The sequence below is a fragment of the Sphaerodactylus townsendi genome, linkage group LG08, assembly GCF_021028975.2.
Source record: "Sphaerodactylus townsendi isolate TG3544 linkage group LG08, MPM_Stown_v2.3, whole genome shotgun sequence".
NCBI lineage: Eukaryota > Metazoa > Chordata > Lepidosauria > Squamata > Sphaerodactylidae > Sphaerodactylus > Sphaerodactylus townsendi.
Window position 1 is genome coordinate 54,145,488 of NC_059432.1, and position 13,578 is coordinate 54,159,065.

The 13,578-nt window shown below is 39.0% G+C and overlaps 1 protein-coding gene across 1 annotated transcript in view; it reads left to right on the forward strand.

Annotated features, from left to right (window-relative positions):
• AFAP1L2 (actin filament associated protein 1 like 2) overlaps positions 1 to 13,578 on the forward strand; it is a 97,710-nt gene that overhangs the window by 56,104 nt on the left and 28,028 nt on the right. The window contains exons 2-4 of the mRNA XM_048505820.1: positions 1,204 to 1,332; positions 2,744 to 2,821; positions 5,285 to 5,379. Of these exons, the coding sequence (XP_048361777.1) occupies positions 1,204 to 1,332; positions 2,744 to 2,821; positions 5,285 to 5,379 (302 nt within the window). The remainder of the gene's footprint in view (positions 1 to 1,203; positions 1,333 to 2,743; positions 2,822 to 5,284; positions 5,380 to 13,578) is intronic.

A 13,578-nucleotide genomic window follows, 5' to 3' on the forward strand; every position in this document is an offset into this window, starting at 1 on the left:
AAATTTCAGGGTACCATCCAGATGCTGTCCTGATGATACCACCCAAATTTGGTGATGTTTGGTTCAGGGGCAGCAAAGTTATGGATCCCCAAAGAGGGTGACCAATAACGGGCTTCTTTCATTGTCTGGGGGAGTTAGAGGACTGATCTGCAGTGCTTCAAATCACCTCATGCTACCATACCAAGCTGAGAAAAGGCAGGAAATCTGACCAGCTCATGTCAGAGAGTGTGATTAGTTTGCCTCAGGAAGTTAGAAAGGTGAGGGAATGTGTTTCACCATCATAGTATTAATCATCATCACTTGAGAAAGGTGGGATATAAATCCAACTCTTCTTCTTCTTCATCCTCATCATCCACAACATCTGTGAAATTCAAAAGGCAGCCCTGCTGCATGCGATCTGCATGAATACTGCATCAATACAGTAACAAGGAAGGAAGTAATAATGAGAAAAAAATGGCCCTTCCAAAACACTTTTAGTTAAAATATCCAGAGAAACTCCACCTATCTTTTGGATATGAACATAATATGTCCTGGGTCAATTCTTTGTATATGTTTCTTCTTCAAATGCTGCTTTGATCCTGTTTGCGAAAAGAGATGCACGGAAGATAAAATGGTGTCTTTGGTGGATCAAATTTTGCTTCAAAGAAGTCTTTTCCAGATAGAGCTGTCCAATAAAATCACTATTCCTTCCTTTTCCTAGTATCTGTGTTTGAACATAATGATAATGATGATGAAAACTGAAATGAGAAACAGAAACAGATAGATCAGTAGGGGACAAATTATATTGAGCTAAATTGCTGAGATGTTATAAACTAGAACTGGAGTCAAATCAAAACCTGTATGAGACTTAAAGAAATATCTTGAGTCACAATTCAAATTACTTTGTCACAAATATGACACTTTTATTGTGTTTGTTTTTGAAAAGGCCTGTTAATGTTGGCTGAGATTTTAGCATTCCACAGGAAAGTTTGAATTGTCTCCTGTGACATTTCCACTGTCTAGACTCTTGAATCAAAATTATTCTTGCATGAAATCTTAGTTGAGCTGAAATCAGGACCCTAGATGATGCTAAAAGCATAGATACTATAGGCTCTATAAATGCAAAAAGATTAAACTATAAAACAGTGAATGTGAACCTCTTAATTATGTCCAACAAATGGGCACAATATATAAACATCAAAAATATTTTTGTATCTACTTCAGCTCTAGAGCAACTATTTACAGAACTTGAAGATTTTCTAAAGATATTGGACAAGGAAAACCTCAGCAGTACTGCCATAGTGAAGAAGAGTTTTCTCTCTGATCTCCTTCGGCTTTGCACAAAATCAAGTGGTAAGCATGTTTTTATAAACACTGACTTCATCTGAGCTGAATTCATCCATTTCTGGTAGCTGTATTAAGCTGTATCTCTATCACTTTCTAAATCTACAGTGTCGAAGACTTTATATAATAACAACCAAGCTTAAGTTCCAAAGTTGCCAACACCTCACCAGTATATTCTCCCCCTCAAGCTATATCTGCTGCCCCCTATATGCTGTTCTTGACAATCTCCAGCTCCTCAGGAACAGCCTTTTGGGTGATGCAAGAATTTGCAGAAGATATGGAAAAGCAGGAAATCTCAGATCTGATGTGGAACTCCGCTCACAGTTCTTTAGGTCCAACCGGAGAGTCTTGTCACACCTGAACACTAACTCATTTATGGTGATAGAAGTTTTTGGAGACTAGGGCCTGCTTTATAAGGTGCATGAAGTAGTACCCTGAAGTGTCCTGCATATATCCAGAAGAGAGTTTGTAAACATTGCCTGAAGGCTGTGATTTTGAAAGGGTAGCAATAGTTCTGCCACATTTGATCTTGAGCACTGTGCTTGTTCATTGAGTTTTCCTGCATCTTGTAGTTGGTAACTGTGGTAATAATACCAACTTTGCAATGACAAGTGTTGATTTTAAAAATAGAAATGTCCTTATTTTAGCCTACAAAAATTGTTTACAGCTGTGCTGGTCAGAAATCCAAATCCCAAACCAAACTTCAGGCTTATGGGCTGGCCTTTCAAGTTCTCCAGAGCACAGCAATGCTGGCAGCAAAAGACCTTCAGAATCATGGCCTGAGACATCTCTTTTTATCTTCCCCCAATGCTTTTTTAAAATTTGTAACATGAGGAAGAGATCTGGATAACTCACTCAAAAACTGTCAATGACAAGCCTTTTTTCTCCAACTCAGGGGTTGTGCACAGCCCCCTAAGATTTTTGGGATCTAGGTTCGTTTTGAACCATAAACCTTCCCCTCAATTTCCAGGTGTTCTACATAGATAGTGAGTGTATAATCTTTGAATTCGCTGTTCTGAGGTAAGTTTTATGGTGTACAAGAAAATTACTGAGATCACTGAGGCTAGATTAATATATAAACAACTATGCTCTGTTTTAGATAAAGATGTTACCACAGTCAGTTGAGATGCAATGGTTGAGAAAATTGTATACTTCTGCATTAAAATATAGCCCCAAATGAATGTGAAAATTATCATTCATTTTTACATGCTGCCTTTGTCAAAACCATTATTTGTGCATTATTGAACATGGTACTTTGATACGGGAGCATTTATAGTTTATTGGACAACTATAATCAAACTTGGATGGGGAGCAGGGTTAAGTAGGCCCTAGGATCCAGGTGGAACATTGTACAACAATTTCTCCTACAGTTGCTTTGCTCTACATGTTTGCTGTTTGCCAATTTATTCTTTGTTTGTAGGTGGTGATGAGGAATACATTTACATGAACAAAGTCACCATTAATAAACAACAATGTCAACCAGAGAAACCAGAAAATGGTAAGGATTTAATGGTTTCAGTTTCTGTGATTCCATTTCTCAGACCAGGGACACAAATGCGCTCTTTTTTAATACTAAGTTTTATTGGTAAGACTTTTTCAAGGCAGAAAAAAAGTATTAATAACAAAACCAAAAACCATACAGAGGAGAAGGGAAAAAGATGGCTTCTGTACCAAATAAAAACACAATTGAAAATTTACCATTTGCTCTCTGGTTACAATAAAGAATTAACTTAATTATTTATCATTACTACTAGTAAGATTCACATTTTTCTCTATTATGTCTATTTTCTTGTTCTTCTGTTCTTCAAATCCACAAATCATCAGTCCATTTTTTTTTGTTTTACAAAAAAGTCTGTCGGGTTTCCAATGAATTTAGCCACCTCCACCAATACCAGTATCTTCACAAACCATTATTACAAGTCCACCATGATAGAAAGTCCCTTCGTGATGTCACATTTCCAGCACGCATTTGAAATATTTATATTCATATTTACCAATTTCTCTGGTGACAAATACCAATGATACATCGTTTTATAAAAATTCTCTTTAAGGCTGAAACTTAAAGTAAATTTAGAACCCTGTAACTACATATTCTCCCATTATTCCATTTATATATTGTGCCCAAATTTAATGGCCCATTTTGTCAAACAATCTTTTACATCTTCTGTTTCAAATTTCCACAAGATTTTGGCAATTATATGATCATTATTTGTATACAATTCTAACTCAAATTCAATCATATAATATTCAAAACCGTAAGATCGTTCATCTGTTTAAGTCCCTCTAACGATTGTGCATCAAAGAACTAATGACAGGTAATCCAGTCTGCTATAGGCAGCCCAATGCAAAGGGGGGTGAGGGAACTGTGAAGCTGTGGCCCAGAATGCACTGTTTCCAAACAGGCAATTGTCTGTGTGGGTGCTGGGGAGCAGGAGAAGATCCTTTTCTCTCCCACGGAAACCCATCTTCAGGAATGACAGTAAATATTTGTGAAATGATGCTTTCTTCTATGCATAGAACACCATGCTGGAAAAAAGTATCATGTGCAAAAAAAGGTCAAAATATGCACAATCAGTGCACACAGGTCCATATAGCATGACCTTTGTTGATTAATTCTGCATATTTATCTTCTACTGGATAGTCGGCATGGTAAACTCTAAACATATTCATTTACTCATTTAATCTTTTGCAGCAACCTTTGCTGGCTTTGGCATTTGAATTGTTTTTTAGTTCAACAGACTGAGCAATTCATGGCATGATGTTGTTTCCTCATGCCCCTCAATTAGGATGTGAAGTAGTGAAGATCAGCAAAGCAGAGAAGCAGCAGATGTCGAATTTGTTAGACTAATAACATCACTGCATATTCTGGATTCTGCTCTGCTGCTTCTTTTTTTTTGCACCACTAGGCCATTACAGGATGTAAGTGCAGGACTGTTATTGTGGCTTTCCAGATACAGGCTGAAAAGGACTGATGTGCTGCTAACTTTTATTTTTAAACCATAGAAGCAGGCAGCAGAGCTAACCGTAGATTTTTTTCCAGAGACATAGTAAGCTTATTCAAGCTTAGGCTGCCCCTATTTTGAACAGCTGTTTTGCGAGACAATCACAGTAGCACTTCAGACATGACTTTCCCCCCCTGTGTGAACAGTATCTCCAGTTACCATCATGTGCAAAGATGGCATGAACTTTTATTTTGCTTATGATTATGTTTCAATGCCCCATTGTAATTATTCAGAAATGTGAATACTGGGCTTACCTGAATGGAAACTGTTGACAAGTGTGTTGATGCATGACTACAGTCTCTTGTGTGGTGAAATTTTAAATATCTTCCATGTGGTTTTAATGGCTGCCATGTGGTTTGCTGTGTTTCCAATCTGAGAGAAGGGGCCTTCCATTTGCTGTCAGAATGACCAGAGCCCTGGAGCTCTCTTCTCCTTCCCTTCCTTAGTTTGATGTCTAATGTGGTTTCCAGCATTATGATGAAAAAACCACATTTTGTCTGCAGACTAGATGATTTGACTAGAAGGCTTTTACCACCTGCTCAGCCAGTAGTCTATTCTATGTACTTCGTTAAACTGTGGAAAAGACTGAATTGCTTGAAAATCGCAGCAAACATCCACAGAAGTAATGACAGGGTGAACACTTAGGTTTGCTCAATATAGACAGCCTGGCCTTGCAAGCAGTTGGATTATTTTTAACATATCTTGGCCTTCTGTAAGTTTTCAATGACAAGTGAAAATGTGCCAGTAAACACAAAAGAATGGGCCCTTAGCTGTACTTTAAAAAAATTATTGGGGGTGATATCAAATGCCATTTTTGAGGTCTGTAATGTTCTCTCTAATTACCTCTCTGCTTCCTGCAAAACAAAATGTTAGCATCTAAGATTGTTTCAGAGCTTGCTGTGTGTAATGGACAGTTTGCAAGGAAGAACCACACATTGTTGTTTCTGTTTGGGCTGCAGTGCTGGGTCAGAAAGACTCCTTGGCCAATAAAGAAGTGGAACAGCATTTGTCTCCTCCTCAGAAGAACTTGCCTGACCTCCCACCACCAAAAATAGTAAGCCCCTATTTATTCCTTTGCTGTATAACAAACATAATGTGCATTCTGTGATAGAATGGAGTTGAATTCCCTTCAAAGCAAACTGTACAATGTGATGGTTAGATTAGGACTAAGAAGACTTGGGTACAGATACCCATTCTGTCATGAGCCTCATAGGAATGACCTTGGCTTAGTTACTATTAGTCAGAGCTGCCTAACAGATTTGTGCTGTGTGCAACTTGGAAGAAGGATGAACTCTAATAATATAGAATTCAAGAAAAATTCTCAATGTTTTTTCAACTCATAGACAGGGCAAATAATAATAATGAAGTTCATAATGGTATGGTAGACAATGGCAACTGTTTTCTTACAAATACCAACTTTTCTATTATACATTTTGTTTACTCCATGTTACGTAATTTGTCTGAATGCTAGTATTAAATATTCAAGATTTTTTTTCTGGTTCAGAAACATCAAATGATGGGTAAAACTTAGTTCTGGATATAATCTACCAAATTCTGACTATAGTTGTTTAGGTAGTTAATGTAGCATGTATTTCAAAAAACAAAGATAGAATAACTTAATACTTTTTTTGGTATTTTCAGGTTTGGGTATGAAAACTCAGAAATATTTTTAGCACATAAAAAAAACCTGAATTCCCATACCAGTATGGGGCTTTTTCCTGGTGTTTTCAGAGATTCAGGATTTTTCAGGTCTATTAAACTTGATCCCAAAAGATTCCAAGCTGCTTCTAAAGGCCACGTGCATCTCAGTGGTGGCAAAACGGTGCAGAACTACTCGCTGTCCATGGCTGAACCCAGTGTTCAGCTCTTTCATCTCCAAAACCCATGTAGACTCCAGAGGTGGTGGCCCAGAGCTGAATACTGGGCTTGTGTTCAACTGTGCACCTCTGACATGGGCTTTGGAGGCCAGCATTAACTCTTCACTGCCTGCTGCCTTTTATACCCACTTGGACTTCAGAGTCAGTGGGTCATAGCTGAACCCTGGGCTCAGTTTGCTGGGCCCAGTGTTTAACTCTGCACTGCTGTTGCCTTTGAGTCCATGTGGACTTTACAGGCAGCAGCGGTCAGCAGGTAAGTAAGGGGGAGATGGGCTCTACCATTTAAAAAATTTCCTCCCCATAAAATGCTGAAAAAAAACCAACATTTTTCAGAATCTGCTTATTGGCTTCCTTAAGTCACTGCCATTTTTGGGACACCCCCCCCCCCGCCCAAATACCAATAAAATGGGGGGGGGGATTTTCATTTTGGCTTTGCTGAATCTCTATCCTTAAGCTCAATGAGACAAAGAGGTGAGCATTACTCATAAATGCAATAGCATAACACAATATATCTGGGAAATTGGAACACCGTTTTGTGACTCATGGAATGCTCTAGTCACAACTAACTAATCTCAGCATCACCACCATGTTCGACTCTTGTCTTCCTCATTGTTCTGCTTCTGTTGCCTCATCTGTTCTGTCTTTTTTTTTTGTTCAATTGAAATCTTTTTCCAAAAGGCAGTTTCTATTGGATAGGCAGTATGTGTGGCTATAACAACTAGCTGTGGGAACCTGACAAAACATGTTTTCAGAGCGTGTTTATTCAATTTTTAAACCATTGTTTTCACTTATTCCAGTTCTGAAAAGAACCTAGAAATATTAACAGTCAGAAATATTAAACTAGGCTGAATTCACTTTTAAGAAAAGTTGAAGTCTCCTTTTCCTTGCTTTTTAGCCTTAGGAACGGGCGCCTGTTTGAACTGTTTGTACTGTTTTAAACTGTTTGAATTGTTTTAAACTGTAGGTAATTGCTGCTGGAGTTTTAATATGTTTAAGTTATGTTGCTTGAGTTGCTGTTGGACAACAGCCATGTTGTGAGCCGCCTCGAGCCCTCTGGGGAAGAGGCGGCCTAGAAATTTAAAATATAAATAAATAAATAAATAAATAAATAAAAGTCAGTGCAGCTTAATCCCTAGTAAATTTTATAACAGTTTCTTGAGTGCAACCTTGGAGCATAAGAGTGAGAAAAGATTATATTGTGGAAGATTGTGATTGTGGAATAAAGAGAGATCTTGGAGGAGGGGTTCTGTAAATACTGACTTCTTATTCTGGATTTGCTTCCATTGAAAAGATCTGCATGAACAATACGGGATGACTTCATTCTCACAGCAACCCTCCAACTCTCCCTTCATGCTGCTCCTAAGGGTTCCCTACCCACCAGTGTAGCATAAAAAGGCATTTTGGGCTGCAGCTAAAAGGGATGGGGAGGTCGTGCTTTTGTGTAAGGATGTTTTAAATAGGATTTAATTTTCTTCTCTTAGGTCTTCCTGACAGTGTTTCACATTTCGTGCAAAATTTTAAGAGACTACCCCAAGACATCCAATAGCAGGGATTTCTGCTAATCATTTGTTTATTGTGCTTCTAATGCTTTCTTGTAACTAGAATTGTTCTCAACATAAATGCTTCTACAAAATGTACAGTAGTCACAGGTCATATTCAGTGGAAGTATTACAAATACATTTTCAAAAACCAAATTATTACTATTTTGCATTTAATTTAGCTTCCAATTTTTTGTGAAGTTTTTGAGATATTTTCCCCCTCATCTTTTGTTCCCAAACCATCCCTTTTCATTTCAAATACAGTAAGAATAGATGTAATCATTTAAATATTAGACATAAGCATTGGAATCACAACTGTGAGGTGCTACAGAATGCAAAAGGCTTAAGAGAATTTGTATACATGTGTGTGTGGGTGGGAGGGAGGGCATGGAAGGGCTGTGGATGGCCCAGTGAGGAACTGGTTCTGTGAATTGCAGTCAAAGAGTATAATGAATACAGTCCATCATTTGAGGTTTTTTAACTAATCTCTAAGGCTGAGTATAGCAGACGGTAGATTTTGTGGAAGCCCTTTTTTCTATTTAATCTATTGGTTCTTTTGAGAAGTGGGCTATAATGCAAAATATTATTCTGTTACCAAAAGAACACCCATGTCAGGGAATGCACTTTTTAGCATGTAGAATCTGGACCCTGATTCCCTGGAGACTTTTAATTCTGTGTATTCACAGCTCCTGGCAAGATTCACTATGGGCGTTTTCCCACTTACCTCCCCTCCGCTTTGCTGCGTGCTTCTCTCGGCGCGCGTCATTCCAGGTGCGCGCCCCGGCTTCCCCATGACCCCGCGCTCTGCGCCGTTGCCATGAGCGCCTGGAATGACACGCGCTGAGGGGGCGCAACAGCAGCAGCGTTGGGGCGGCTGCGTAGTCGCCTCTGTAGTGGGGAGGCGTGGGGGACCCCACGCTACTTGCGCGCAGCAAAAGGTAAGTGGGAAAATGCCCTATGTCTCCAAAGAAGAATGAAAGAGACAGATTCTTAAACAGAGGGTAACTTTATTATCCTAACTCAGATACAGAGCAACAAATAACAGTAATATGATCGCTTCCCCATGTAGCAAAATATGTCAGCATGGCTAGGCAAGCCAGTGATAAAATACAATAGCATTTTACTTGTGGAAATCCAAGTCATTCATTTCGCAAGGTCCTAGAGCCCAGTTGTAGTTATTTAACCCCAAATAATGTATTCATCCTTCATACTCAGTCCAAGGAAACTATCCACCTAGAAGCAGAGAAAAGTATAAGGCTCTTCTGTCAGCGGTGCTGAAATGTGGAAGGTAGGTTCAGGAAGAGGTTTGGTTTGAAGAAGTCCATATTGGAGCGCAGAATAGTGAGGAAAAGGCTATGAGTACCAGTGGAGAGCAACTCCATCTGGTTGGATTTCACTATGAGAATAGGTAAGACTGAGGCTAAGAAGCAGAAATGAGAGGAAGAATATAGAATGACTGTTTAGAGAAAGCAAGTAGAAGAGTGGAAATTAGGTCATACTCTGCCTGTCCAGAAGAAGGGATCTTGTCATCTTGTGTCAGTGGTAGAAGAAGCTTCAAGAATGGAAACCAACCCAAAGTGGGGTGGAGTGGGGCTTTGGAAGCTTTTGTTATACCCTTTTTACTTACTCATGGGAATAAGTGATCTGTGGAGGTGCTAACATCTTTGGAGGTTCTCAACCTTTGGTTGAGACCTGTCATGTGGGACCTTGGATGGCTGACAATGCAAAGTGCTGAGGCTCTGGTTGTGTAATCATGTTATCTCATGATTGGTGTTGACAGTTATCCTGACTGATCAAGGATTTGATTAGGTTTCCGGACATGTTATTGCCAGGGATACTCCTGAGTGGTCTGGAGTTTTTAATTATTTTTCTTCAAATACTGGTAATTAATTATGTTGTTTGGAGCTTTGGAGGTTCACAGAAAACAGTCTCGATTATGTTGAGCCGTAGTTCCTATGGGAACTGGACTGTTTTCTTGTGCATTGGCCTCTTGGTTGCACATCGCCTGGTTGTTATTGGCTGGTTTAGTATCAGTATGGATTCTCTCTGTACTTCAGGCTGTGCAAAGTTTTCTCTGGGATTTGAATAGAGCAAATGGTACAAGGCATTTTTCTTTGATGTAGGCATACATCATAATTCTTCAGTTTCTTTTTGTTTTTCTTCCTTACCAATCAAATCTCTGGTTTCTATTTTTTTGGGATCACCCTAATGAATAAAGAACAGTCTGAGTGGCCAACCATTTCTGGAAGCTCTTGTTATACCCTTTGTATGTGGACAGATGCCAACAAAATTTCCAGGGTATAAGCTTTCAAGAGACAAATGATATAAATAAGCAACCATCATAGAATAAACTTCACATACCGACTCATTATTTCATTTCACATTGGTGGTTTCTGAACAACAGAAATAAAATGTCTTGGGGACATTTCAAAAAGTGTTTTGAATAAAATTTTTGCACATCTCTCTTCCCCCAAACATCTTCAAAGCATTTTATTTCTCTCAACTGGGTTTTTCAAAAATCACAAAACTAGTGATCTTTTCTCCCCAACTCAGGTTGAAGACATTTCCTGCCTGCTGAGCAAACAAAAGCAGGCAGGAACACACTTTATTTCTCTCGCTTTATTTCTCCCTTTCGTTTTCACCACTCGTGCCCACCATTTTGTTTGCTGCTGCGGAGATTCCCTGAAGATTCCCCATGGAGGTTTCTTGTGCTTGCAGTTCATTCGCTTGTGATTTCTGTGTAAAAAAAGGTAGATGAATAAAGTTTGTTTTGCTTAGCGATCCCATGCACATGTCTTTTTTGTTTGTTTGTTTTGAAGGGAAGTCTGTAAAGCTACAGCAACACAATTAGAGAAGCTGCAATATGAGCATGTTTGTGTTTTTGTAGATTTTCAGACATCACCCTCAAAACAAACGAAAAAAGGAAAAACGATACAATGAACGGGATCGCTAGAAGTAGTGCACAGATGAGCTTCAAGCAGAGGAAACCTCAATGAAAAACCTTCATCAAATGGCATAGGCACGGAGAATCTCTGCAGCAGCACAGAAAATGGTGGGCACAACTGTGAAACTGACAAGAGCTCTGTGCAGCAGGCAGGAAAAAAAACATTTTGGCTGGCAACGCTGTTGCCTGGCTGTTTTTGGCGAGCTGTGTGTGAACTAAAAAATGCCAAAACTGATCTTTTAAAAATGTCTGCAGGACATTTTTGCAAAGGAGAGTAAATAGTTTGCCAAGGGACAAACTGAGACCAGTTATTGAGATATCTGTGGTTAAATCAAAACAAACATCTGTTGCTCTGTACATAGGCGTTTTCCCCATGGCCAACATAACTTAGGATAAGGAAGTGAACCATCCCGGTTCAGCCATGACTTCCGCATGGCTTCCTGTTCTAACTCAGCCCCGTCCCGCGAGAGTTCCCTTATCCTGCACCTTTCAAAAAAAGATAAAATTGGCGGTTCTTTTTCCCGCCTCGCCAACTGCAGCCAATCAGAACGCTGGAAAAATGGGACAGTTCACGCATGCGCGGCATCGCTGGCAAGGAATATGAAAGTAACCTGGGGGTCGTGCGTAATCACCTGGAGATTTTCCTCCCGGCCTGAATGCGCTGACGGGCTGCTGTGTGGAGGGAGGCATCCGGTTTTCCCCCAGGATGTTTTGGCCATGGGGAAAATGCCAGTCTTGATAGTATCTCTACTTCATAGCAGTTCTAGTAGGGTTTTGACCACCGGTTTTTATGGTATAATATGATATAGTAATCTCATTACTTTGCTAGCTTTAAACGCTATTAATGTTAGCAGTATCAAGGCCAACAGACTCAGTTGTAAAACTATCAGATATTTTAGGAGACTTCTGTTGCCAGTCCATGTCATTCTTTGAAGCCCTCATACTGTTAAGTTGTTCATTGGATACATCTGTTGAGTCTCCTGTCTTTTTATATTGCTCAAGTTAGCAAGGCTTCTAGGACCCCATTTTAAGTGCACTGGTGCATAGAGTATTTCTGGAGGCCAGCTCTACAAATATAATAAAAAAGAAAGTTGATTTTTGGTATCTTTAAGTGTGTAAGTGTGTGTAAGTTCATGGGGTAAGCTTTTTATGGGGCCTGGTATGTTGAGGATTGTTGTGTAATATTCTTTATTATGAGTTGTGAAATTTTTGTAGATCAAGGTACTGAAGAAGATTCTTTTAAAAAGGAGACAACAACTGGGATTCTGTTAGGCTATGATCTTCATGCCTGAACAAATTGTGCTACAATAGCCTTAAAAGCATTGCTTGCCTCTAATTACTAGGAGCAGAATAATTCTCCTTTGTACAATTGTTGCTGCAATAGGTTTAAAAATATTGCATATTGCATAAAAATATTGCACATTGCATATTGTTAATAATCAAGAAGATTTTGTACTATAGGCTTAAAACATTGCATATTATTAACAAACAATATGCAGATTTTGATATTTTTGCAGTTACTACGAACTCACTTTGGAAGCTGCCTTATTGTATTGGGGACTTTAAAAACTGCTTTGATCTTGGTCTGATTTGATCACATGTGGGCTTATGACCACTGATGTCTAATGACTGATTTTGAAAAAATATAATTCATGTGCAACAAAATGGTGTAATAAATATGCATATTTGGTTATTGAGGAGGTGTTTCCCATTTGAATTTCTAGTCTCAGCACATAATTCTAGATGCTTTACTTGTTGCCTTTCATTTTGGTATACCACAGAAAAAAATTAAAGTTGTTATCACAGAGAAGCCACAGCTGTAGACAAAGGAATTTTGGGAATCCCTTGGATGGATTGCTTCAGAGCTGCCTAGTCAGGTAGAGTGGATATGACCCTGTTGTCTGCATAGAGACTGAGAGAACTGGAAGATTTTTGAATTGCTGTGGAGGAACAGAAAACATATTTATTCAGATTCCTAGAGAAGAGATCTTTGAAGAAGTCATGGCAGTTTCTTGGTTCTAGTGTGTGAATCTTTTCAAAGGATTCATGGTGTCTGGTTTTCTCTGCCAACTCTTTTACTGTGGAGACAATTTGGCAGCCATCCAGGGATTTTCCAGTACTTGGAATCTTCTGAAAGTCTTGAAGTGATTCAGCGCTATGGCTTTGAAGACATTCAGTGTATTTCCCAATTTTTTTCCTTTTAATGATAATTATTCTTTTAATGTAGGACACTTGAATTGTACAAGCATAAAGTTATTGTCGGAAATAAAGTATGCCTGTGTTCTGACCGTATACAACCCATTGACATTTTTATTAAAATGCTTATTATAATCACTGGTTTCTATTGAACAGTGAGTTTGCAGGATAGTTCGATTTGCAAGAAAATTGAAAGTTCCACAATTATTTGCTTTAGGGGCTGCACCACATGAACTACATATCTTTGGAATTGAGGCCACTATTGGTATAATATGCTATGGTTTAACCAAATGAAAAGTGGTTGGCCTGAGCAAATAGTCCAACTGTCCATATTTGTAAGATATGTGTAAAAATGTTGACTGTTTTCTTTTTATGTTTTCTAGATCTCCTAAGTTCCTTCAGAATTTTGCAGCAAACTAGCTGAAACAAAGGGTTCAGTTAGATAATATGTATGACATGAGTTGGGTTTGGAGGGAGAGTCACTGACTTCTCGTTTGTCACTATTAACATAAGGGGACTATCATTTTCAATCTCTGTGGGGCTGAATATGGATCTTTAGTGTGGTGCAGGGGGAGGAGGGGCTTTAACTTTCCTTCCGGCATAGTGTTCCTGAGATGTGGTGTGGCAGTTTGTCTTTGGGTGGTTGTCTGCCTTGCTGCAGGGCTCCATGAACTTATTGAAGCATGTGGGGCAAACAG